This window comes from Triticum urartu, chromosome 1A (assembly GCF_056163025.1).
Source record: "Triticum urartu cultivar PI428250 chromosome 1A, HENAU_Tu73, whole genome shotgun sequence".
NCBI lineage: Eukaryota > Viridiplantae > Streptophyta > Magnoliopsida > Poales > Poaceae > Triticum > Triticum urartu.
Window position 1 is genome coordinate 543,592,730 of NC_141873.1, and position 23,843 is coordinate 543,616,572.

At 46.0% G+C, this 23,843-nt stretch overlaps 2 protein-coding genes, 1 long non-coding RNA gene and 2 pseudogenes across 3 annotated transcripts; 3 read left to right on the forward strand and 2 right to left on the reverse strand.

Annotated features, from left to right (window-relative positions):
* The first annotated feature begins 679 nt into the window (after positions 1 to 679).
* LOC147992434 (uncharacterized) lies at positions 680 to 3,075 on the forward strand (annotated as a pseudogene).
* Positions 3,076 to 4,507: 1,432 nt separating this feature from the next.
* LOC147992435 (uncharacterized) lies at positions 4,508 to 5,724 on the reverse strand (annotated as a pseudogene).
* Positions 5,725 to 7,864: 2,140 nt separating this feature from the next.
* Positions 7,865 to 13,307, forward strand: LOC125533183 (putative disease resistance protein RGA4). The gene is made up of 4 exons (XM_087540485.1): positions 7,865 to 8,314; positions 9,710 to 11,359; positions 11,459 to 11,715; positions 11,788 to 13,307. Exons 1-4 carry the CDS (start codon positions 7,884 to 7,886, stop codon positions 12,744 to 12,746), a joined length of 3,297 nt encoding a protein of 1,098 aa, XP_087396611.1. The 5' UTR covers positions 7,865 to 7,883; the 3' UTR covers positions 12,747 to 13,307.
* Positions 13,308 to 14,124: 817 nt separating this feature from the next.
* LOC147992436 (uncharacterized) lies at positions 14,125 to 15,563 on the reverse strand. The gene is made up of 3 exons (XR_015615342.1): positions 15,362 to 15,563; positions 15,190 to 15,274; positions 14,125 to 14,858 (listed from the first exon to the last, which is right to left on the reverse strand). It is a non-coding gene; the product is annotated as an uncharacterized LOC147992436 (long non-coding RNA).
* A 5,433-nt stretch (positions 15,564 to 20,996) lies between these two features.
* On the forward strand, positions 20,997 to 22,596 carry LOC125539762 (homeobox-leucine zipper protein HOX7-like). Its single transcript, XM_048703273.2, has 4 exons — positions 20,997 to 21,300; positions 21,451 to 21,695; positions 21,780 to 21,859; positions 21,963 to 22,596. Exons 1-4 carry the CDS (start codon positions 21,048 to 21,050, stop codon positions 22,303 to 22,305), a joined length of 921 nt encoding a protein of 306 aa, XP_048559230.1. The 5' UTR covers positions 20,997 to 21,047; the 3' UTR covers positions 22,306 to 22,596.
* Positions 22,597 to 23,843: the final 1,247 nt, after the last annotated feature.

Consider the following 23,843-nt stretch of genomic DNA (forward strand, 5'->3'; position numbering starts at 1 on the left):
ATACCATGCCAAGTTTCAACATTTTCAGGATTCATTTTGTAGTGATTTTCAATTTCACGGTCATTTAGCTCTCTAAACAATTAGGTAAATGACCGAAAAACAACAAATGATGTCAGAACATGTTGGAAATTGATGACGTCGCTTTGAATGCTGCATACTGAACACAAAAGAAGTCCGGAGTTCAAATAAGTTATTAAAAATAAAAAAGAGATGCAATGCTGGTTAATTTGCTTCAAGCCTTTCGGAATAGTGTAGACTGCACTGCACATAGCTCAGTGCAATCTATGCTATTCCGCAAGGCTTGAAGCTAATCAACATGCAGGTCAGCATGGCAACTCTTCATCATTGTCTGTGCACTCACGGCTTATAAACCGCTCATACTGCCTCTCTCTTGGCGAGGTGGGACTAAAAATCAGTTTACTAAAAAACTCTAGTACCGGTTCATGGCATGAACCGGTACTAAAGGTCTTCGTGGGGACCCCAGCCTGACCATAGCCTGACACAGCCTCATTAGTACCGGTTCTTGGCATGAACCGGTACTAAAGGTTGCCCACGAACCGGTACTAATGATGCCCGCCCGCCTAGCCGTTGGAACCGGCACTAATGGTCACGTTAGTGCCAGCTCAAATTCAAACCGACACTAATGTGCTTCACATTTGACCCTTTTTCTACTAGTGATATGGGAGGGCGGGCGGATCACCCGGCAGTACTGACTGATGGCGACCCGAGGCATCTGTTGCTCCTTGATTCTCAGTTTCTGGGTCAAGATTGTGATGATGGAACTCATGAGGCCACAGCCCTGAAGCAGAACAGGTAACATTTCACTTCAGTTATACTGTGGCCTCTGTTCGGAAATACAGTGACGAGGTTTTAATTTGAACTAAAACCACGTCACTTATTTCCCAACAGAGTTTGCTAAAAGGACTTCATTTGTACCACCTGACACCAGCAGAACAAAGAGCAATGGTATTATGTACTCCTGAATTACACTATGTATCACCTGAATTGCTAGTAACACCTGACACCGTTCATCCTGAATTAAATTATGTATCATTGTATCATGTATGCACTAGCAATTCAGGACCAACTACCGTATTGGCTAGCAGGATGTGGGAAGAACTGCAGGTAGCAGAACGAATCAGCCACCAGCCCACACGATCGACAGTCTGTCAGCGCAATCTTCAGGAGATACAACTACTGTACTTGTCTTTTCGAAAAAAAACTATTGTACTTGTTGTTGGATAATCAGGAACTGTATTGACAGGAGGGCCAAAGGCCAGTACATATACATGTGTAGGGTAAAGTGCAAGAGACCCCTTATACAATGGGGATAAACCGAAAAGGGCTATACACATCTAACACCCCCCCTCAAACTCATGGTGGATCAACAACACTGAGTTTGGAGAGAAGAAAACTATGTTGCGATCGCGTCTGAGCCTTTGAGAAGAAGTCCGCCAATTGTAACTCAGAGGGCACATAGTGAAGAGCGAGAGTCTGATCCTGCACAGCAGCACACACAAAGTGGGCATCCACACCGATGTGCTTGGTGAGCTTATGCTTCACCGGGTCACACGCAATGCTGATAGCACCAGTAATATCTGACAATAAGGCAGTCGAGGTGGTAGCAGACACACCGAAATCCTCAAGTAGCCACCGTAACCAGATCACCTCAGTCGTTAGCATAGCCATGGCTCGCAACTCAGCCTCTGTACTCGAGCGAGAAACTGCAGTCTGTTTCTTTGTCTTCCAGGCAACAAGAGAGCCACCAAGGAAGACACAATAAGCAGACAGCGAGCGTCGATCAGAGGGATCACTAGCCCAGGTAGCATCAGAGTAGGCCTGGAGCTCAAGAGAGCTGGAGCTGGGAAAGAAAAGGCGCTGAGAAATTGTGCCACGAAGATATCGTAGAACACGGAGGAGATGACTATAGTGGACAGAGGTGGGGGCTGAAACAAACTGACTCAGAATGTGGACAGGATAGGAGATGTCAGGACGCGTAACAGCAAGATAGACAAGACTGCCAACAAGGTGACGATAGCGAGTGGGATTAGGGAGAGGGTCACCATCAGAGGCACGAAGCTGAACATTGAGCTCCATGGGAGTCACAACTGTGCGCTCATCACCGAGAGCAGCGCGAGCAAGAAGATCCTGAATGTATTTTTCTTGGGAGATGTAGAAGCCATCAGAGGTCGGGGAGATCTCAATCCCAAGAAAATAGTGAAGTGGACCAAGATCAGTCATGAGAAACTGGTCGCGAAGGCGAGCCTTAACAAAGGCAATGTAATCAGAGTCGTCACCAGTGATGATCATGTCATCAACATAGAGAAGGAGAAGAGTCCGACCACGAGGAGACGTGTGAACAAACAACGCGGGATCATGATCACTGGGCAAGAAACCAGCGGCAATCACCACAGAGGTGAAGCGCTCAAACCAGGCGCGAGGGGCCTGTTTGAGACCATATAGGGAGCGACAAAGTCTACAGACCATACCATCAGGAGCATAGTACCCCGGTGGTGGCTGCATATAAACCTCCTCACGCAACTCGCCATTGAGGAAGGCGTTCTGAACATCAAGTTGAGAGATAGACCACTGACGAACAGAAGCCACAGCAAGAAGAGTGCAGACAGTGGTCATGTGGGCCACAGGAGCGAATGTCTCATCATAATCGCGCCCCTGCTCCTGCTGAAAACCACGGGCCACAAGACGAGCTTTGTAGCGCTCAAGAGAACCATCGGAGCGAGTCTTAATCTTGTAGACCCACTTGCAGGTGATGGGACGGACACCGGAAGGAAGGGGAACTAGATCCCATGTGCCCGAGCGCTCAAGAGCAGCAAGCTCTTCGGCCATCGCAAGCTGCCATTCAGGCTGAGTCATGGCAGTCCGATAGGAAGTGGGCTCAGCAATAACAGAGAGACCGTACCGATCAGGGGAGTAGCGATCAGGCGGGGGGCGAGGCCGAATACGAAGGTTGTGAACCGGGGGAGGGGTGAGTGGAGGTGCACCAGAGGGGGAAGGTGCATCAGAAGAAACATCCTCGGTACGAGGGCGGCGAGTATAGTGGAGAGGAAAAGGTGAGAGAGGGCGACAGACTAGAGAGGATGGGGAAGAGGTGGAGGAGGACGATGGAGAAGATGGTGTCGGCGGTGAATGAGAGTGAATGAGAGGTGTCGAAGGGAGAGGTGAAACAGGTGGCACATAGCAGGGTGTATCGGGAAGGAGAAGAAAAGAAATGTCATCCACAGAGAAGCTCGAAGAAGAAGAGCGTGGGTAGTAAGAACGAGACTCGTCAAAAGTCACATCACGCGAGATGCGCAAGCGACGGCCAATGGGATCCCAACAACGATAGCCCTTGTGCTCATCACTGTAGCCAAGAAAAAGACACTCAATCGACTGAGCAGTCAGTTTGGTACGTTCTCGCGGGGCAAGAAGGACATAGCACACACATCCAAACATACGGAGAAATGAGTAGTCAGGAGAGCGACCAGTGAGACACTCCATAGGAATACCACCCTGCAGAGCAGTCGAGGGCTGGATGTTGATGAGATAGGTGGATGCAGAAACAGCCTCAGCCCAAAAGTGGGGTGGAAGAGAAGCAGCAATTATCATCGCACGAGCTGTCTCAAGCAGATGGCGATGCTTGCGTTCGGCAACGCCATTCTAAGCATGAGCACCAGGACAGGAGAACTGGGCAAGAGTGCCCTGTTTCGCGAGAAAACCACGCAACAGCTGGGAGATATACTCTCCAGCAGAGTCAGCACGAAAAGTACGGATAGGCGTGGAAAACTGGGTATGAACCATGGCAGCAAAACGTTTGTATATAGAGAGAACCTCGCTACGAGATTTCATAAAGTAGAGCCAAGTGTAGCGAGAGAAATCATCAATAAACAAGACATAGTAGCGATGACCACCTTTCGAATCAAAGGGAGCGGGACCCCAGACATCAGAATGAAGTAAGTCAAAAGGGCGCTGAGATACCGACTCACTGGTAGGATAAGGTAACTGAGTCTGTTTGCCAAGTATACAACCATTACAATGTAAAGAAACATCTCCGGATATAGACCCTAAGAGGCCCTGACGCACTAATGATGACAAGCGAGAGCCACATATGTGACCAAGACGATGATGCCACTGCTGGAAGGACGCAGACGAAGAGGCAGCAAGAGCATGAGAGCTGGCAGAAGTGGTGGCAGCGGAAGGAACACATAGCCAGTCAACCTCCCAAAGGCCCTCTGACTCACGGCGCCGAGGGCCAGCACCAACCAAAGCCTTGGTGCGACGGTCCTGAATGGAGCAAGAGTCGGTATCAAGAATGACACGACAACCAGAATCAGTAAGTTGGGCAGTGGAAAAAAGATTCATGGTAAGGCGAGGAACATGTGAAACACTAGGAACAGAAAAGGATGGAGTGGAAAGAATACCACGACTAGTAACAGAAAGAGGTGTGCCATCGGCGGTAAGAATATTAACAGGCGAATCAAGAGGTTGGAGAGAAGACAGGACAGAAGAATCAGAAGACATATGAAAAGAAGCTCCAGAATCCAGAACCCACGAAGATGTACCTGACTGTGTAGATGCCTGCGGTGATGGGGAGGTAGATGCAGTCACAGCAGCAGCGGAACCAGTCGCCGAGGAGCCAGAGGAAGCAAGTAGACGCTTGAGGCGTACAATATCCTGGTCAGTGAGTGACGGAGTCGAGGAAGACGCTGGAGTCCCACTGGAAGAGGAACGCCTCTGGTCTCGCTTCTTCTGGCGACAGTCAGACTCTGGGTGTCCTGACCAAGAGCAGTAACCACAGAAGGTGTCTCGGCGCGACGTACCCTTCTCAGCATAAGAAGGGTGACTCACCCCCCCCCCTGAAGGAGTAGGCAGGAGCGGTGGAGCAGTGAGGCGAGCAGATGACACAGGAGCTCGGGCAGCCAAGACGGAATGAACCACAAGTAACCCAGCAGAGCGAAGGCGGGTCTCCTCAGCATGAAGCTCACCAAGTACCTCCGAGATAGGAACACTACCGCGAGCAAGCAGGTGAGCACGTCGAGGCTCGAACTCAGAGCGGAGACGAGATAAGAACTCATGAACCCTCTGAAACTCCAAATCGGACCGTGTAGTTTGACAGCAACGGCAAGTTCCGCAAACAACTGTCCGAAGAGAGTCAAGCTGACGCCAGATGGCAGAGCACTGTGAATAGAACTCATCAACAGAGGAATCACCTTGCTGAAGTGCGTGCTCCTGACGCACCACAGATAGGTAGAGAGCATCATCGGATGGCTGATAGCGCTGACAGAGATAAGACCACATCGCTGCAATTGTGCCAAGGCCCATGAACTCCGAAGCAAACTGAGGGAGGACACTCGCAGTGAGAACAGCAGCAGCACGAGCATCATCATTGCACCACTGAGTATAAGCAGACAGATCATCGCGGTACACAGAAAGAGCATCGGAATAAGCTGATACCTGCTGGTCATAAGCATCAACGGCATCATCATCGAGAGCCTTGGCTACATCCCGGTCAGCCTGAGAAGCATCAGCAGCAAGTACCGGTGGCACCGGTGGGATGGGGGCCACTGGCGCAACAGGGCATGGCGGAGAAGGAACCTCACCAGAGAGAACACCCCACAGAAGAAGACCACGCATATGGATGCGCATAAAGCCCACAAACTCAGCATAGTTGGTGCCATCGAAGATCACCGAACACCTAGGAACAGCGACATAGCCCGAAGAAGACATAGCGAGTATTGTCTTTTCTTTCTCTCTTTTTTTTGTCAACGGATGCAGACTCGATCTGGATCGAGAGGGGCGGGCAGGAGCGCTCGAGACAACGCTAGGCAGAGGCGGAGGATCGATCTGGCGCTAGGCAGAGGCGGAGGATCGATCTGGATCGATCCAAACCAGATCGAGTGCCTCGAACGGCACAGCACCTGCAGCTTCAGCGGGACAGCGCCCGCGGCTGGACAGGGCGACCAGCGCCGAGCGGGACAGCGGCCGCAGAACTGGGCTGGCCGAGCGCGACGGCGGCCGGACGGGGCTGGCCAGACGCGGCAGCGGCCACAACAGCCGGTCGGGGCGACTGGACAAGATGGCGCCGGACGGAGCAGCAGCCAAGCCGGGCGGCTGCCGGACGAATCGACCGGGCAAGACAGCGGCCGGACGGGACAGCACCTGGAGGAGCAGCAAAGCGGGGCTGGAAAGACAACGGCCAGACGGCCGGAGACGAGCATGCTAGGAACGAGGGGCACGGAGTTGCGTCGTGCGGAAGGAAGGGGCTAGCCTGACATCTGATACCATGTTGGATAATCAGCAACTATATTGACAGGAGGGCCAAAGGCAGTACATATACATGTGTAAGATAAAGTGCAAGAGACCCCTTATACAATGGGGATAAACCGAAAAGGGCTATACACATCTAACACTTGTAACAGCTGGTTCTGATGGCACCGGGAACTTGCCGAGGATCCCACTAACTAGCGATGTTATCAGTTAGTTATCTTCACACTTAATAGCAAGACACTGTTGGAAGTGCAAACTCCGTCGTAGATTTAACTAAATGAATGAAAGCCTGTATGTGATGACCTCCAATAATGCAGTGGCTTTGAGGTGTGTCCTGGACGTCTGAAGAATTCTTGTAGCCAAACAAATACTGGTGTCTAGGCTTCTGCAGCATATGCATCTCGCCGCGTGGATTGGTCATCTGTGTTCTTGGGTGCAGCCAAATCGGTGGCCTTCGTTTCACCTTGCTAAGCATTCGATCCCCTTGGCCTCGATCATCGAAAGGTGACGTTTTTGCCCATTTCTGTTGCTACTGGAGTGGCATCCTCTACTTCTTTTGCCACTCTTACTGGTGTTCTATCCATGAACCACTCTTGTAGCACCTGTGAGGTTTCAGTAACTAAAGAAAACAGTTTGTCAGTACTCAGCTTGCTGTGTATTCAATTCATTTGTCTTAGTGACCGTGTCCAGCTTGGAAAAAAACTAGGATATGCAACAAGGAGCAGCTAGCATCACAAACTTAAGATACGATGATATCTACTCCCTCCATTCCTAAATATAAGTCTTTGTAGAGATTTCACTGTGAACAACATACGGATGTATATAGATGCATTTTAGAGTGTAGATTCATTCATTTTGCTCTGTATGTAGTCACTTGTTGAATCTATACAAATACTTATATTTAGGAATTGAGGGATCATATATGTATGTCACCTCATTGTTGCCGCAGGCGGACAAAGTTGTGAGGCCGGCCGTGACCATGGTTGGTTTCTCCGCCTAGAATTGGCTTTTTCCAAAACATTGTTATTGTTAGGCTCCGTCTCCCTCACACCCATCCAAGATTTCTCTCCTCTTTCTAGTTCCTGCTGCTGCGCATTTGACGCTGAATCGCTCTTCGACGGCAAGCAGCACGGGTCGAGGTGAGCCTTGAACCTTGCTTTCTTCTACGACTTCATTTCTCTATCCTCGTTCCCCGTAACCTTCTGTATTTTCCCATGTTTTGTTCAACATAGAACCCAGCCCACTATTTTAGCTCTAAAGTTGAAGAAAAGATATCACTTGCATAAATCATAATTAAAATGAGTTTCATGTGTGAATGAATCTCACTTGAATATTCCGTTGTATGTTTTACGTACGTGATTTCTGGTCAGGGGTTAACACTTAACAGTTGCAAAGAAGTATTTAAAATTTATCAACTAATTCTCATTTCATGACATTTCTCTAACTTATCAGTTGAAACTAACTTCATGGGATTTTTTTATGGAAACATATTTGAGAAAATAATCACTACAATAGTTGGTTTGTTGTATACAAATAGTCAGCTTGTTATATAATCTGACTAGAACAATTACTTCCTCAATGCTAATTGCATCGACCGCTTGCTCGCAGAACGGATATAGATGTCTATTCCAGCCAGCATGAGCTTATCCGCTGTTGGGGTCGTTGGTGCCGTCAACGAATGTGTCACTTTGTTTCAATGGGCCAAATCTGCCATTCCCTCTCTTTACTCCCGATGGAGTGGCTCACAGGAGCAGATTCTCCAGGACCATGTGTTGCAGTTGGAGAGTGGCCTACAACGCCTCAGGGACACCCTTCCTGCAATGTACGACCTCGTTAATAAAGCAGAGTGGAGAAGCCACGAACCTGTTGTGGCCAAGCTCCTTCCTAATCTCAAGGATGCAGTAGCTGAGGCCGAGGATCTTCTTGATGAATTTGGATGGTACGAGAAGAAGGTACAAGTGGAGGGCAATGCAAGCCAATCTTCTTTCATTGACTTCTTTCATACCGTCGTACAAGGCAGCTTCAACAAACTGAATGATGTACAATTGAGGTTGAAGGACGAGAGCTAGGTCAAGCTCGATCAAGATTAAAAAAAACGCCCCGCGTCGCCTAGCCCTGGGCGACTCGGGCGCGACCGTTCTCGTAGCGCCGCCGCCGCTCCTTTCTCGTCTCGCCGCCGCGCCGCCGCTGGAGGACGCCTCCTGGCGAAGCCCGCGCGGCCGACGGCGGCGGCGGGGCGCCTTCCCGCGGCGGCCTCCGGTCTGTAGGGCGGCAGCTCCGGGCGGCACGTCGGCGTGCGTCGGGACTCGTCCGGGATCCCGACGACCGGTGGCTGTTCTCGGTGTCCTCACGTGGGGCGCAGCAGCGATCACCGGCGGCATGGCAGCGAGGCTGTGTCGGGGCGTGAGGCATGTGCGACGTGATGATCAGATCTGATTGCTTGTGTGGCGGCTGGGCTGCTACTTGGCATTGGGCCTGACCACGTCTCGGTGGAGTTAGGCCAAGAAACTATGGGTGCTGCTGCCATGCGTGATGCAGCGCCATGGTTCTTGGCTGCCGGACAATTCTGCTTTCCGTGCTTCAGATCCGGCCATGTCGGCTCCTAGGTCGATGGCTTGGACAAAACTCTCTTCGGCGAGGTGGCAATCAACGATGATGATGATGTGCTGCACCGTACGTGTTGGTCCATAGTGATCACTCTGGCTTTGTGTGGCGTCTATCTACGGATTGCGAAGACCACCGAAAGATCTTCGCGAGGATTTCTCCTTTCTGATCTGGTGGTTGCCTTTGACCGTGAGATGCAATATATGGACGACGGCTTGACGCAGAGGGTAAGGTTGTGCAGTGGCGGAGGTCGGCTTTCTAGCCCAGCACATGCAGCTGCTTGGATTGTGGAAAAGTGGTGACGACAACATATGATTGACTCAAATGGTGGTGCTTCTCAAGTACCTGGTCTTGAGCTCCGGGGTGAAAACCTAGGTCTGGCACAAGTTGGTCATACATGGCAAGGGCGATGCTTTGTGTCGTTACCTTGTTGAAGGCATTGCTCGGATTTGCTCAGACTGGTTCTTCAGGGTGAAAACTTAGAATCTGACCTTTGATGGCTGGATCCGATGACGGTGCCGTAGAGCGTCGCTCCCTTCATGAAGGCGTTGCTGTTGAAGAACCTCATTGTCATTATGGTGTCATGAGATGGTTGGTGCGGATACAGTTGTTGTTGTATTTTGTCGATCGCAGATTTGTTCGATTTGTTTTTTTTCTCGTTTAGGCATAGCTTTGGTCTTATATGACTTTGCTATTTGCCAGCGGGTTTTCCTGTGTGTGTTGGTGTTGGCTGTGTGCATCTTAGCTATGCAGAGGCCGGGTGTGTGCTCACTGTGTTTGTATTTACTTGATGCTTCGTTTTGAGTCAATAAAATCCATCCTTTGTCGAAAAACAATTGAGGTTGAACCATCTTTCAAGTCAGCTAGAAAATATGGGGCTTCGTGGAGTTACACGATGCTTTGACAAATTAGTCAGGCCAGAGACCACATCCTTGCCAAATGAAACAAAAATATTTGGTCGTGACAAGGAACTAAAGCAGCTATTGGGATTTCTCAATGTACCTACAATTTCAAAACGCAAGAGAGCAACTAAAACTAGTTCAATCAATGCATCAGCAAGCAACCATGTTAGTAATGAATCAAGAGCATTGGATCTTCCTGTTTTGCCAATTGTTGGAATTGGTGGTGTTGGAAAGACTACATTGGCCCAACATATTTGTAGCCATCAACAAGTGAAATCTCACTTTGAACTGATAATTTGGATTTGTGTTTTAGATGACTTTGATGTGAAGAGGTTAACTAAAGAAGTAATACAATCATGTACTGGAAATGAGGCAACCAGTGATAATTTGGATTCTCTTCAGCGTGCTCTCTCTAACCATGTGAACAACAAAAGGTTATTGATAGTTCTTGATGACACGTGGGATGATGCCTTGAAGGAAAATGGGCAGTGTTGGAAGAGGTTTTGTGCACCTTTTAGAAGTGCCCTAGATGGAAGTACAATGTTGGTCACCACTAGATGTCCAAATGTTTCCCAGGGGGTACGCACAATGGAGCCGATTATAGTTGAAGGTCTGAAGGACGACATCTTTTGGAATTTCTTCAAATTGTGTGCGTTTGGATCAGAGGGTTCTAACAGTGATCCTGAGTTAGAGCACATTGGTAAATGTATACTTCCTAAGCTGAAGGGTTCACCTTTGGCCGCAAAAACTCTAGGGCGCATGTTAAGCATGGACCTTCAAGCATCGCATTGGAATTCCATACGTGAGAGTGAACTGTGGGAGTTGAAACAAGAGGAGACTGACATTTTGCCTGCACTTCGGTTGAGCTACATGTATTTACCGTTCTATTTGAAGCAATGCTTTGCATTTTGTGCTGTGTACCCCAAAGATTACAAATTTGATAAGACACTCTTAGTTGAAATTTGGGCGGCAGAAGGCCTTGTGGATCCTCAAGGTGGTATTCCGATTCAAGATATTGGTTATCAGTATTTTGAAGACCTTGTCACACGATCCTTCTTCCAAAAAATCAGCAGTAGATATGTCATTCATGACTTGCTACATGATATGGCACAAATGGTTTCAAAGCAGGATTGTTGCATCTTAAGAAATAAGAGTGACTTGGATAAGGTTCCCCAAAATGTCCGTCATCTCTATGTACTCCCTAGCAGTGAGTTTGATGATTCCAGCTTGTTGAGGCTATGCAAGTACACAAAGTTGCGTACCATAATTTGCAAGAAGGATTTAAAGAAGAAAGCAGGCTTTGTAATGAGCAAATGGTGTACTAAACTTCCGCGTATGCGCGTCATTTCTTGTGTCTCCACAGATGAGTTACCAGATAATATTGGCAACTGGAAGCATCTTCGGTACATTGAGATCGTCAAAGCTCGTCCTTTGAAGAAAATTCCTTCAACATTTTGTTGGCTTTATCATTTGCGGATTTTATATGCCAAGAATTGCAGGCTAGAGAGCTTGCCCGATGGCTTTATTAAGTTGATTAGTTTACGGAAGTTCGAATCAGTTGGATTAACATATTATGATGGGCGTCGTATGTGTCTTGGTCACACCAATAAGTGCAGAGAATTTACGTTACTAAAGAATCTGAACCGGTTTCGTGGGCACTTGCAGCTTATTGATGTTCGCGTGCTAAGTAAGGATCATGCCGCAGAAGCAGACCTGAAGAATAAGAAATATCTTCATGGGTTGAAACTGGATATGGGGAAGCCTGAGGATCATGCCATATATTACCATGGGCTTTATATCCCCAACAATGATATAGAAGTGGTTGAAGTTCTGCAGCCTCCTCTCAGTCTGAAGTCTCTCGTCCTAAAATATTATGACAGTATCTCGCTCCCAAGTTGGTTTCAACCAAAAAACCTGACAAGCTTAAAATCACTTACTTTTGAATGTTGTTTTCAACTTGGGAGCATATCACCTCCCTTTATCTCACGTGGAATAAACATAAATGCGATACCTGCAGTTGCTATATTCTTGTGCCTGGAAGAGGTAACCATTGATGGGTGCGACAATATATCAAGCATCGAGCATTTTCTGCATCCCGATTATGTACCAGCCATCAAGAAAATAAGAATTAAAAAGTGCAACATGTTAGCATCAGTAGCAACTGAGAAGTTTGGGGATTTTCATTTCCTTGAAGAACTGGAGGTGCACCATTGTCCAAAATTCTGCTCCCAAAGATTGGTATCGTCGTCCCTTAAGAAACTCGGCCTGCATAGTTCTGGTCTCTTTTGGACTATTGACTGCTGCTCCCTCACCTACTTTCATTTGGAATGGGAGTTTGTCACATCCATTGATCTAGAAATGTGGAGTCTTCCATCTCTACGGGAGTTAATCATTAGATGCAAAGCTCTTGCATCTATTGGAGGCAGCCTTACAGCATTCTCATCCCTTAGGATCCTAACAGTTATATACTGTGATAAATTGTCCACGCTTGATGACCTCCTAACACAAGAATATCTACCTGCTATTGAGGAAATTAACATCAGACATTGTCACGAGTTACTTTCTCTTCCAGCTGAAAGGTTTGGGAGTTTTTCTAATCTAAAACATATGGAGGTTTTACAGTGCCCAAGTCTCAGCTGGCAACAAGGATTAGCACTGCCATCATCTCTTCAAAGGCTCAGCTTAATGCGATGTGGGGATGCCTCTCCATATGTTCTTAACTGCCTACGGAACCTCACCTCCCTTGTCTCACTGAACATGGGTGGATGCACCGGTATAACATCCATTCCAAGTGACATTTGGCTCGGTAATCTTGCATCACTTGAGAAATTGGTGATCAAGGATTGTCCAAACCTAGTTTCAATTGGTGGAGCAAAGGCAGTTGCAAAAATAAAGACTGTGGAGATATCCATGTGCCCGAAGTTAAAGGAAGCGGAGCAGATCAACAAAATATCCCGCCTAAGGTATTTTTTCTAACACTCATTTGCTGTCCAGCTTTACTTCCCTTTTGTTCAAAGTTCCCAATAGTCCCAGTTTGCTTTTACTGACTATGTTTTGTTCTTCAAGAGACTGGAGGCACCGAAGAGAAATAGCTAAATTAATTGGAAAATGAGGACAACAAGATTTCGTGCCTCTGTCTCATCGTCTATCTATCTGCCCATGGCTGATTTATACCGTTTTGCAGTTGCATACCATCAACAATTTCCCATATTTGTACTGATAACTATCAGTTCCCAGTTTGCACCATCGTAGCAAACTCGTTGTAATCTATGAAGCGACAGAGAATCGCCGTACATCTGTAGGACATGATGTATCCGTATGCATTTGTGTTTTGGTTCATCTTAACTCTGGGAAATGTTTACCTGCCTCCATGAGTGCTGCATCTGCCCGTTTGTGATCTTTCCCCTTCTGTAGTTTTTCTTCTTAGCTCTGTGGTTTGTGCTTGTGTTGTCTTTCTTCTTTGGTTTCCCCTTTCTCTCTGGTTCTGGCTTGTAAGAAGACATGAGTCATCTGTCTCAACATTTTCTCCTGTTATGAATTGGCGCCCGCTTTGGTCGGGTCCAAGGAAAATAAGATTGATTTAACTACTCTGAACAATGAACACGTAGGCAAATAGTTTCTAGTTTCAGAAGTAAAGAAACATTAGCTAGTTTGCCATAGCATTTTGCAGGTCTAGATTTCGATGCCTCTGATGATTATTCCTAACTGCAACAAAGTTAAACTAAATGCCCTTTCTTAGGTTTGATGACTGGTGGAAGGCTGCACTATCAGCCACTTCGAAAAGGAATTATTTCAGGTACAGTATATGCATGTGATGCTGATTGTTGGTGCTAATGCTGCTTGGGTGACTTAAGAACCTGAACTAGAGAAGCCTCCTTGGGTCTGTGAAGCGAGGAAGAACAATTTGGCTTGCTGGGTTCAGACTTCAGAGACTAGTAGCCTCTTGTGTTTGTTTCCTTGCATGTTCGTGCCGTTGCAAATTCAAACATTGTCATCCTTGCCTCCACCACCCCACGTCCAGCATCCTTGCCAAGAACGCATCGGCCGCCGTACAGCTCCGGCAACAAGAAGTCACATGCGGCCACTGCCCGTCTGTCCCCTCGGCCCTCCAGCACCACCTGCAGGAAAAGGAGCAGGGGCGTCCTGCAGGCAGAAGAGGCCATCTTCATCATCTCCTCTTGGTGCCAACCAGCAGATTCAGGTGGGAGGAGGAACAGCTCGAGGGAAACAGCAGTAGCCACTGGCGGTGGTGGTGGGGAATCAATAGAATTTGTCAGTGTATGAGCAATCATATAAGATGATAAGCATATGCTCTTCCTATCTCATCTTCTTTGATGAAAGCCTTTTCTCTCCCTGACAGGAATTCTTCTCTTCAACTATCACAAGAATGATATACGTATATACCAACCAACGTTTGCTAGTTGCTGCATACGTATTATATTTGATCGGACTTGGGAAAAGAACACAAAATTGAGCTGGCTACTACATAACATCCAAACAACTAACAGTGGAAATATTTTGTTTACGCAGATAGACCGAGTCTCAAAGCACAGGACTACTTGATTGATGCCACATAAAACATATATGCTCGCTACGCTCACCTCGAGATCTGCATCCTCGCATGTATTCCCGGCTGCATTTCACTTTTTGTTGTTGTAAACACACCTGGCGTTACGCATTAATTTCCAGTAGGTGCCGTCATGTTCTTCTTGGTCCAGATGAACTCTTGACGGTTCAGGCCGGTTCACACCCGGCTGGATTTTCCATCGGCATTTGGCAATGCCCCAAAAATATGCCCCGGCAATAGAATCCCATTCCAAAACTAGCATGTTGCTGCAGCATCAACAACTCAAATGGTTCTTTACAAGTATATCAGGAACTTGCTTGCAGTCAAGCAGGAAGCCAGTAGCTCTTTGTATCGTCTCTTGGAACCTGCAGATGAGCAAGTCAAGCTCACATCTGTTCTACTACACTAGCGTCCTTCAAAGCACCGCTGGATATAAGCTCTGTCAATGCTATTTCATCGGCTCGGCCGATCTCACATGGCACATTGGCCTTTGCTTTATATCCTCAGCCACGATGTACTACCTGAGAGAAACAAGATAAGCCGTCAGATTCACAAAGAAATGGAGATTGATGTGACGATGAATTCTTTAAATTCACAGGCAGTCAACATGATCTTCCGTAGAATCATCGTACAACTAAACTGCAATCTGTATATAGCAAGGTTTGACAAGTCAGTGATGCTGGGATTTCAATAGCAAGGTTATTTTAAGGGTTCTCTGACTTTATTTAAATCATATATCGCCACTATTGCAAGAAAAATTGTACCTCTCTTGAGGGAAAGAACAGTACATGCTCCACTAGGACTGATGATAAATACATAGAGGAAAGCTAAATACATGTTACGAATAATCACCTCAGCAAGCTCACTTTTCGTCAACAACTCATGTAGTTGTTTTAAAGGGTCCCTTCTTGTGAATTTTTATCAGCATACTCTCCTTCTGAACAAAAAAAGAGCACATGGGTTTTCAGAACTAGCTTTTGTGCAAAATTTTGGAGTGGTTTCGGTTTTATTGTATTTCACTTACAATAGACAGAGTGAAACCTTGGCAAGTGGCAATAACTTGCATCGAGCAAAACAGAAGACACTGCTGCACCCACCCATCAAGTTTAACTACAGGGTGAACTAGCAGTGCATCCATCTACAAAAACGCAAGTGCATCCAAATAGATTCCCAGTGAATCCCCTTTATTGCCTCATGCCTTTGCTACGTGTGGGTTAGGTCATAACCTGCAATGAATAAAATAGATAGCATGATTTTATAATGTGCGAAATATCAACAGCCAAGCATGGCCAAATAGTTGATCCAACACCTGCCGTTACCTCTGGATTCAATAAAATAAATAAGGCTGAGACAACTAGCATTAAGCATTAGAAGGAAAATAAAACTGAAGGACAGCAAATACAGCACTAATCTTCAACATAAAATAAATAAGGCTGAGACAACAAAGCTATTTTCTGAATACCATGTTCAGATTCTGAATCCAATTGTTTCACTGCAGGATAACCATAATTGCTAATATTTGAACTTGCAGGATAACCGCTATATGTTCAGGAAAAATACAGGGTTATGTATGCATCACTTGGAAGTGGATTGCTTAGCTTCTCCTGCTTGTAAAGTGGAAGCATTTTATGCTTTGTGCTACATGCAGCTTTCCTTTTACATGTCCATGACTGGCTATTGGCCCATAACCAAATTTATCATGTTTTCTCTGCCCAAAGGGTGTTGCCACTTTGCTTGTTTGATTAGAATATTGAAATGCATTGTGATTAATTAATGGTTCATTGCACGGCAGGGCATTTCAACGGAACATGAACCAGAGACTAGCAGTTTTCACACACTGATTACTGTCAGATGGCCAAGCTATTGCTCAAGTGGTTCCAAGATAAAATTCATGAAGCCTCGCTTTTCTAGCTTATCATCCCCGTAGTTTCCACATGTAACCCCCTCAACACATTTTTTCAATCGGTGCTTCAAAGCCATTCTTCTAACAGCCTTGGAACCGCCCTCTGCTAATGGCATTAAAAGAAAAGAAGATCAAAGAAGTAGATTCAAGATACAGTACACCCTGACCCTACTCTATTGCTACTTGATGATAGTTGTGCAGAGAAAAAACTCCTATAAATCGGCGCAGAACGTTGTAAATCGATGATGTGGGACCAAAAGCGATCCAGCACAGCTGGTCTTACCCGTAGCAGAGCTGGCCTGCGTCCCGTCCCGCTCCGGCGCGCATCCCCTCGCTGCTGCACGAGTCTCTGGCGTGAGGAACGACGGCGACGAGACGAAGCGCGACCCCCACGCCCTCCTCCTCCTCTCACGGTGGCCGCCGGTGGTGCTCTTCTCCGCTGCTCACTGAACTCGAACGGATCCCACGCACTCCGCGCGTGATTCTCGACATTCTTTTACCGTGGATTGATCGAATCTTGCTGGCGGAAGGACGCAGGTACTCGCCGTCACCGGGCTGGTGAGCCGGGATCTACGTCGAGAAGAATGCCTACGACCTGCATCACGTCACACTAAGCACGCAGGTTATTCCTGCACTGCAACTAGCGTTCTGCCGCAGCCTGCAGGCTACAACCGCGTCAGTTTATTCAGATCATTGCTCTGCTCGCTTCTCAGTTCTGAAAGATGGAAAATTACCGCATCGATATGGTGGGAATTATTGTTGCGTTAGCTAGATTCTTGCACTAGGTAGGTAAGTGGAGAGGAGAAACAATATGTTCTTTAGCGGATGCAAACCTGTTCATGCTTGAATTGGACCAAGAGTTTATGTTCTTTAGTGGAGAGGAGAAACATGTCTCGTTTGGGGGACGCAGCTTTGGGCTAGCTAGTACTGTCAGTGCTTGCTCTGCGCTTGCCATTATACTGGCGGCAGGAAAGAACATGAGTATGCATATCAAAGTGCTGCGGAGTGAGGCGCGTTGGTGGTCGACGCGCTGATTGATGTGTACTGTAAGTGTCCCAGGCTCTCACTCTGCTTTGGAGATATTTATCGGTAGCTGAATAAAAGCTCTGGATGGTTCCACTTCTGCGCTTTATCAGGACTTCTGCCAATATTCTCAAAGGAGACATGTTTATTTTCTTTGACCCATTCTTCAATGGGTCTGTGCAGCTGGAACAGAATTAACATGTCATATATGAATATGATTCTACCCCCCAGCAATTTCAGACTGATTTCCCTTTTTAACTGCTCTGTAAAGCGGATTACAAAGGTTTTTGGCGGGTAGGCTTCAGGATCTAATCACTTTGCTGGTGGCTACTGATCAATCTGGTTTCATCATCTTTGTCGAAAAAGCCTGGTTTCATCAAGAAAAGATCCATAGCCGACAACCTCCTGTGTGCGATGGACCTTATACAAACTTGCAGGAAAAGACAGAAGAAAGCCTTGGTCCTCAAACTTGACTTCACCAAAGTGTTTGACGCCGTATCATGGGAGGCTTTATTTGCCATCCTGAGAACATGAGGATCTTATAAGCAGGTGGGTTTTGTGGATGATTTCTCTGCTAACGACTTCCAAAACTGTTGTTCTTTTAAATGGGGTCTCGGGCAACTGGATTGACATTCACAGTCTCTTTTCATTTGTAGCGGAGGCAAGTTTAAAGAGGAGCTACGGTGGATTTTGCATAGTTCGAAGAGAAAGAGATGGAACAGTTTTTAGAACTGGGTAAAAAAAATCCATTAAGGGCCTTGTTTCCATTTTCATGTATCCTGAGCTAGTCAGTGGAGCTTTCTGCTTGTTTTTTCGTTGTTTACCTCTTTGGGGCTAGCTCAGACCCCTGTTGTAGGTTTTATTCTGCTTCTTTCTTTTCCTTGTACATTTATATTTGAAAAACAATAAAAATACACACAGCAAAGTCGTGTTGTTTCCGGTCAAAAAAACTTATGGAGGTTTATTGTTTTCATTTGTTCACTGTATTTTATGAATTTTTAATAACTTTTCATACTTCCCGGTAGCTGTACGTTGCTCCAATACATAGTAAAATATCACAGGATAGATGTCACAACCTTTCTCCTAATGATTCATTGAATGATCCTTTTCTTACCGACAAATTGTTGTAACTGGGAGGCTTGTTTCATAATATAACTGCAGAAGGTTTCTAGCACACAACGATGTGCCATCGAATCATTTATATTCTGATCCGTAGCTGTTTTCATACCCCAAATGCAGTTTTATAACACTTCGCTATCAGAAATTTACTTAGCAACACCAAAATATTATCAGGAACTTCTCAACAAAAAATTTAAAACCTAAAGATCCATTGACGTGCCCGGATTTTGAAAAGTAAGTACTGTTCCAGGGTTTAGTGTTGTTGCTTCAGTCCACGAACCACGATTCCTTAAAAAGCAAGCTATTGGTTAGCGAGTTATAGATGATATATTAGTTGACTTCTGTTGTCAGAGAATATTTTAAATTAGTTAACCATAACAAGGATTTATGAAAGCTTATATTCCACAAAGACATTATTTTGCATAAAACTCATCCGCCCTTTCAACTGAGTCAAAGTGTTCCCCAAAATCAAACAGTCATATCGTGTCTATCTGCAAAGAAATCTAATCAGTTTTGTAATTAAATATTCTGTGAGAACAAAAGGGTGACCTCAGCTCATTCACTTTTCCTGTACATTATTAGTTTCAAATCTACAAGTTGTCAAGAGGCAGTTTGCCCTTTGTATATATGTACCTTTGGCCATGCCGAACAGCCTTCCCTGTACTTTATCTGCCCAAATATATATTCAAACAATATTTTACACATATTACTGGTCTAGTTGTCAAACTAGATTATGGCTGAAATTTTAGTGAAAGCAATGTGTAGGTGTATGTTAAGGTCTGAAAGTGAAAGTCCTCAACTTTTCTGTTGCAACTACGACAAAGGACAAAGAACCGTTCTTTGTCTCTATAATCTCTGATCCTTGTCACTGGAGACGGGCACGCCCATGGATAAGAAATGAGAGTTCATGTGCATAGGGGCTGCTTGATCAGCATGATCCAGAATCTTGTCCGACTGGAGTCAAAACTGGAAGATTCGAGCCCACGACCCCGCGCTCAATATAATACTTATGCATGGGGGCAAATTCAATGGGGCTCATCACTCTTATACTGTCTGAACGAGTGGTCATGTTAGAGCTTCATAGTTCATACTGATGAAACTTGCCCAAGGCTTGTAGCCATTTTGATTAGACACTTCAGATCAAAATAAGAAGCTCAGATGGAAATGGTTGCGCTTCCACACAAAACCCTGCTGGCAAGGTCTCCCTTTGCAGATTAATGAGATTGAAAGGGATGCAGCTTCTGATCTTCACCTTGGAAGCAGTTCTACACCTGTGCCTCTGCAGCTCCCCGTCTGCTGCAATCTGTACCTGTCAAGTTCAGAGGGAAAAAAGGATGGTCGCAGAATTCTAGGTAAATGATTCACCTGCAAGGTGTAATCTGCCACACAATATAGAAGATCAACAAGGACTGCAAACACAACTTCTTCTTGTGGGGGATCACCAGAGCATCTTGTCTCATCGCCCTCGGGTTGTAGGCGGTTGGAGTTTGCTTGTATCCTGTACTAACTTGTGTGTTCTCCTGCATATCCGTGGAAAAAGATATTTTCCAAGTCTCTCATCCAACCTTAGCCACTCTAGAAATGTTGACAACTGCTACACGATCTGTCATCCAACCGTAGCCACTCTAGAAATGTAGACATCTGCTACACAATTGGACTTGCTACCTAGTGTAGTGGTTCTTACAACTTCTGAAAAAGTGGTTTGTTACATGTTATCCACACATTAGACTCCAGATAGTCACATCATGGCTACTTATTTGTGGAGTATCTAGACCACCTCAGCTTGAAGATGATCGCAGCTCAGATTTTGACATATGGACATCACGATACCAACTACTCCTATTTCCATAGGCAGCCGTAGCAGTCAGTGTGATAAATTCAGTGAGCATTCTGCCTTGCTATACGGGTTTTGTTACAGTAAGAATTGTCTCTTACCGATAAGCTTATCATTTCTTAAGGAGAGATAACTTTCCAAGCAATCTTGTGACAAAGCATATTCTATGTTATTTTTGCAAAGCACAATTATTGATCAAATTAATGATAATCCTCTATTAGTTGAATAAATTGTTTGGCTTTCAACCATGCCTTTTCTTGGAAGGGCAAAACCGGTAATTTTGTTAAGAAAAGACAAAGTGTGTTCTAGATACTAGTTGCATAAATTATTTGGTTTTCAACCATGCCTTTTCTTGGAAGGACAAGAATGGTTGTTTCCTTGAGAAAAGAAAACGTCTTATATCTTCCTAATGTGTGGGAGAAATGCAAATGTCATAATAGCTCGTAATAATGCTTCTCTGAGAATCTCTTATTTTTTTAATGTCAAAGTGATAGTTTTGTGGACCTCGGTTGAAATATGAATCTCCAGTTAACCCTCTCCATAAGAGTAGTTTCAAAGTTCAAATAGATTGCACACTTAGCCTAGCATTATAAATAATATTTTTTTAAATTATTGGAATAGAAGGAAACATGATATAATATTGGAGGTTGATGGGACAAGCAATAGATAACAATCCAATCCAAACGTGTTCTCTGATACTTAACATGTTTGAGTTTATTTTATCAAACCCGATGATTACTTGCTTGATTGGCCGACCACTACTATATATGTGGTACTTGCTATTTGTTCCCTCTTTGCCTCATCACTCCAAGACCCCTCCCTTTCCTTGACATGGAGCTTGAGCTTAGTCTAGGCGATCTTCCAGCTCCAGTGAAGGCCAGCACCATGCCTGCGTCGGCGACATGCCAAGGAGAAGACCACGACGACCTTGCGCTAGGGCTACGAGTAACGGCTACCCAAAGAGCTGACCAAGATAACCAGAGGATAAGCATAGAAACTGCGGAGGGAGAAGAAGATAGCGACGAAGCATGCCGCGAACTGCCTGTCAGAGCAAGCCCTTTTCGCCAAGCCTCTTCACAAACAGGTGAGTTGAAGAGAATCCTGCGGAACAAGCTGTTGAATTGATCGGTTTTCGGTTCCCATCCCAGTAGGTCTATCCATATGTTGCTATGTGCTCGTAGCTTCTGTGTCTGTAAAAGTCTTTGTATGCTGATGAGTCTTTTTATCTGTACAGCGAGTGCGAATTCACGCGGGTTTGATGTGAACGCTGCTGTTCCGGTGGATGGCAGAGCATCGATAGCGAGGTCTTTGCCACCGCCGTCCATGCATATGGAGGTTCCTGTGGCACAGGGAGTTGATGAGGAAGGTTCAGAGGACGAAGACAATGGAGGTGGAAGGGTGAGGAAGAAACTGAGGCTGTCCAAGGAACAGTCTGCGTTTCTAGAGGGTAGCTTCAAAGAGCACAGCACGCTAACCCTGGTATGCACCTTCTGCCTGCATATTTTCTTAATCGATCAAAATAAGTGGATGATATAGCTGGATATTCATTCGGCATATATACAGGAACAGAAGAGCTGTTTAGCCAACCGGCTGAGCCTTCGACCGCGCCAAGTTGAGGTCTGGTTCCAAAACAGAAGAGCCAGGTATGTAACAAAATTTATATAGCAGTAATTTATATACCATTTTTTGATGTCACCATTTTCCAAAACAGAAGAGCGAGGAAATCTAACACCATGTTTATCACAGGACGAAGCTGAAGCAGACGGAGGCGGACTGCGAGCGCCTGAAGCGCTGCTGCGACGCGCTGGCACGGGAGAACCGTAAGCTCCAGCGGGAGGTGGCGGAGCTGCGCGCCTCCCGTGCCCCGTACCCGCTCTACAATCTGAATCACCACCTGTCTGGGTTCAGCACGGTGCTCCCAGCGGGCTCATCATGTGACGCCACCACCCGTTCCACCGTCTCCGCCGCGTCATCTCCGGGACTGTCGCCGATGTCCACCTTGTTTCCCGGCAGGCCTCACTTTGGCCCCTTCACCGTCGTCAGCCACCCGGTGCCCCCCCTACGCCGCCAGCCGTCAGCGACATTGTGACGTGGCTGGCTTAGCCTGGCCGGCCCGTTCATGTTGCCTTAGTTATGTAAATAGTCTCTTTTTTTTGTCACCAGTGATGTACACATGTATGCATCATACTTTGTAAACTCTATATAGTTTAGCCAGTTTTATAACGGTAGATGAGCTCGCTTATAGTAGGTGTGGAATTTGCTATTACGTGGCTGACTTTGGAAAGTTGATTTGGCTTTGTAAAATATGATCAATGATGTGGTTTGTAGAGGTGTCATCCTGGCAATTGTCAGGAGACCTCTAATTTCCATTTGTGTACCAGTCACAGTGTAGCACATGCCATTTCATGGTTAAACATTAACTGTGACCCAATGACTCTGCATGCTGGCTGAAAATGACAATGAAATTGGTGATGCTGACCTCTGCAAATTACAATCATTGAGGCTGTATCACTGTCACTACGTATGCGTATGTGTAGGAGAATTTGCCAGTTATGAAACTTCTCTTGGTGGTTGCGTGATTGCCGGCAAAAAGAAACAAACGAGAGGGAGCATGCAACGTGTAGCAACACTGGCCAAATAATCAAACTGCTGTATGGAATTCTGGGTTCCCGCCGGACGCCGTCAGCATCAAGTTGAATATGCGCTGCACAACTGTCACCTAAGTGTACACTACGTTAGAATTATGTCGATTATCTATATAGGGATATAGTTTGGACTCGGAATATGCAGAGGGTTAGGTGTTTAGTTCGAACATATGAAAGTCAGGACTATTAATGAAGTGCACCGTCGCATGGCCAAAAGAGACTAAACGAAGCTGTTGGCTAGACAGGAGATCACGAAGGGGATGGTCCGGGCGACTGTGCCAAGGGTATCCGGACAGGCCATGGGGCATTGAGATGTGTCTGATGGCCACGGCCAACTTGTCGTCGATTCGTATTATGTGATTTAGTTCATGGAAGGAGCACCCATAGTCATGCTCCTAGGGAATGTATTGATATTGGTTAACATACACGTATCATCTCCCTGTTCTTAGAAAAAACATATCATCTCTCTCATCTACTTTTAGTAATGATCTATTTGCATCTTTTGTAACACACTTTTCAATGTCAAGCATTGTAAGATAAGATAAGCTTGGCGATTACGCACGTCGAGACAAGGGGAGAGACACAGGAAGTTGACAGGGCCAGGTCTGGCTTACACCTGTTGAAGTGGACGACCAGCTACAACACTAGAGTAGCATATATTCGCACTCGAAGCTTTGATTGGGTGCTCACATGCCGACGACCACGGCGACACGTGTGCGCGCTCGCTGTCGCAAATGATCCATCCAACGTCGACGCAAACACTTACGCGATCTGAAATCTGAACATCCAATCAATGAATAGTAGATGTTCTGCAGAAAATTATTGAAGACTTTGCTTCTAGAGGTTTGCCACAACACCCTATTCTGAATAGCATGCCTTGTCCGGTGCTCCAGCCTGATTGTATTGAAAGGAGAATCTTTTCTTGAAGGGTATTGAAAGGAGAATTTAACGAAGCCAGGCTTCTGAAGGAGGTTTTGGATGC

What these genes read in the sequence shown, in the direction of transcription:
- LOC125533183 (XM_087540485.1), top strand. Translation starts at nt 7,884, where the DNA reads ATGTCTATTCCAGCCAGCATGAGCTTATCCGCTGTTGGGGTCGTTGGT. An exon ending in CTGAATGATGTACAATTGAG is followed by an intron (nt 8,315 to 9,709) that starts GTTGAAGGACGA and finishes AAAACAATTGAG; the next exon opens with GTTGAACCATCTTTCAAGTC. An exon ending in TATTATGATGGGCGTCGTAT is followed by an intron (nt 11,360 to 11,458) that starts GTGTCTTGGTCA and finishes TCGCGTGCTAAG; the next exon opens with TAAGGATCATGCCGCAGAAG.
- LOC125539762 (XM_048703273.2), top strand. Translation starts at nt 21,048, where the DNA reads ATGGAGCTTGAGCTTAGTCTAGGCGATCTTCCAGCTCCAGTGAAGGCC. An exon ending in CCAAGCCTCTTCACAAACAG is followed by an intron (nt 21,301 to 21,450) that starts GTGAGTTGAAGA and finishes TTATCTGTACAG; the next exon opens with CGAGTGCGAATTCACGCGGG. An exon ending in AGCACAGCACGCTAACCCTG is followed by an intron (nt 21,696 to 21,779) that starts GTATGCACCTTC and finishes GCATATATACAG; the next exon opens with GAACAGAAGAGCTGTTTAGC.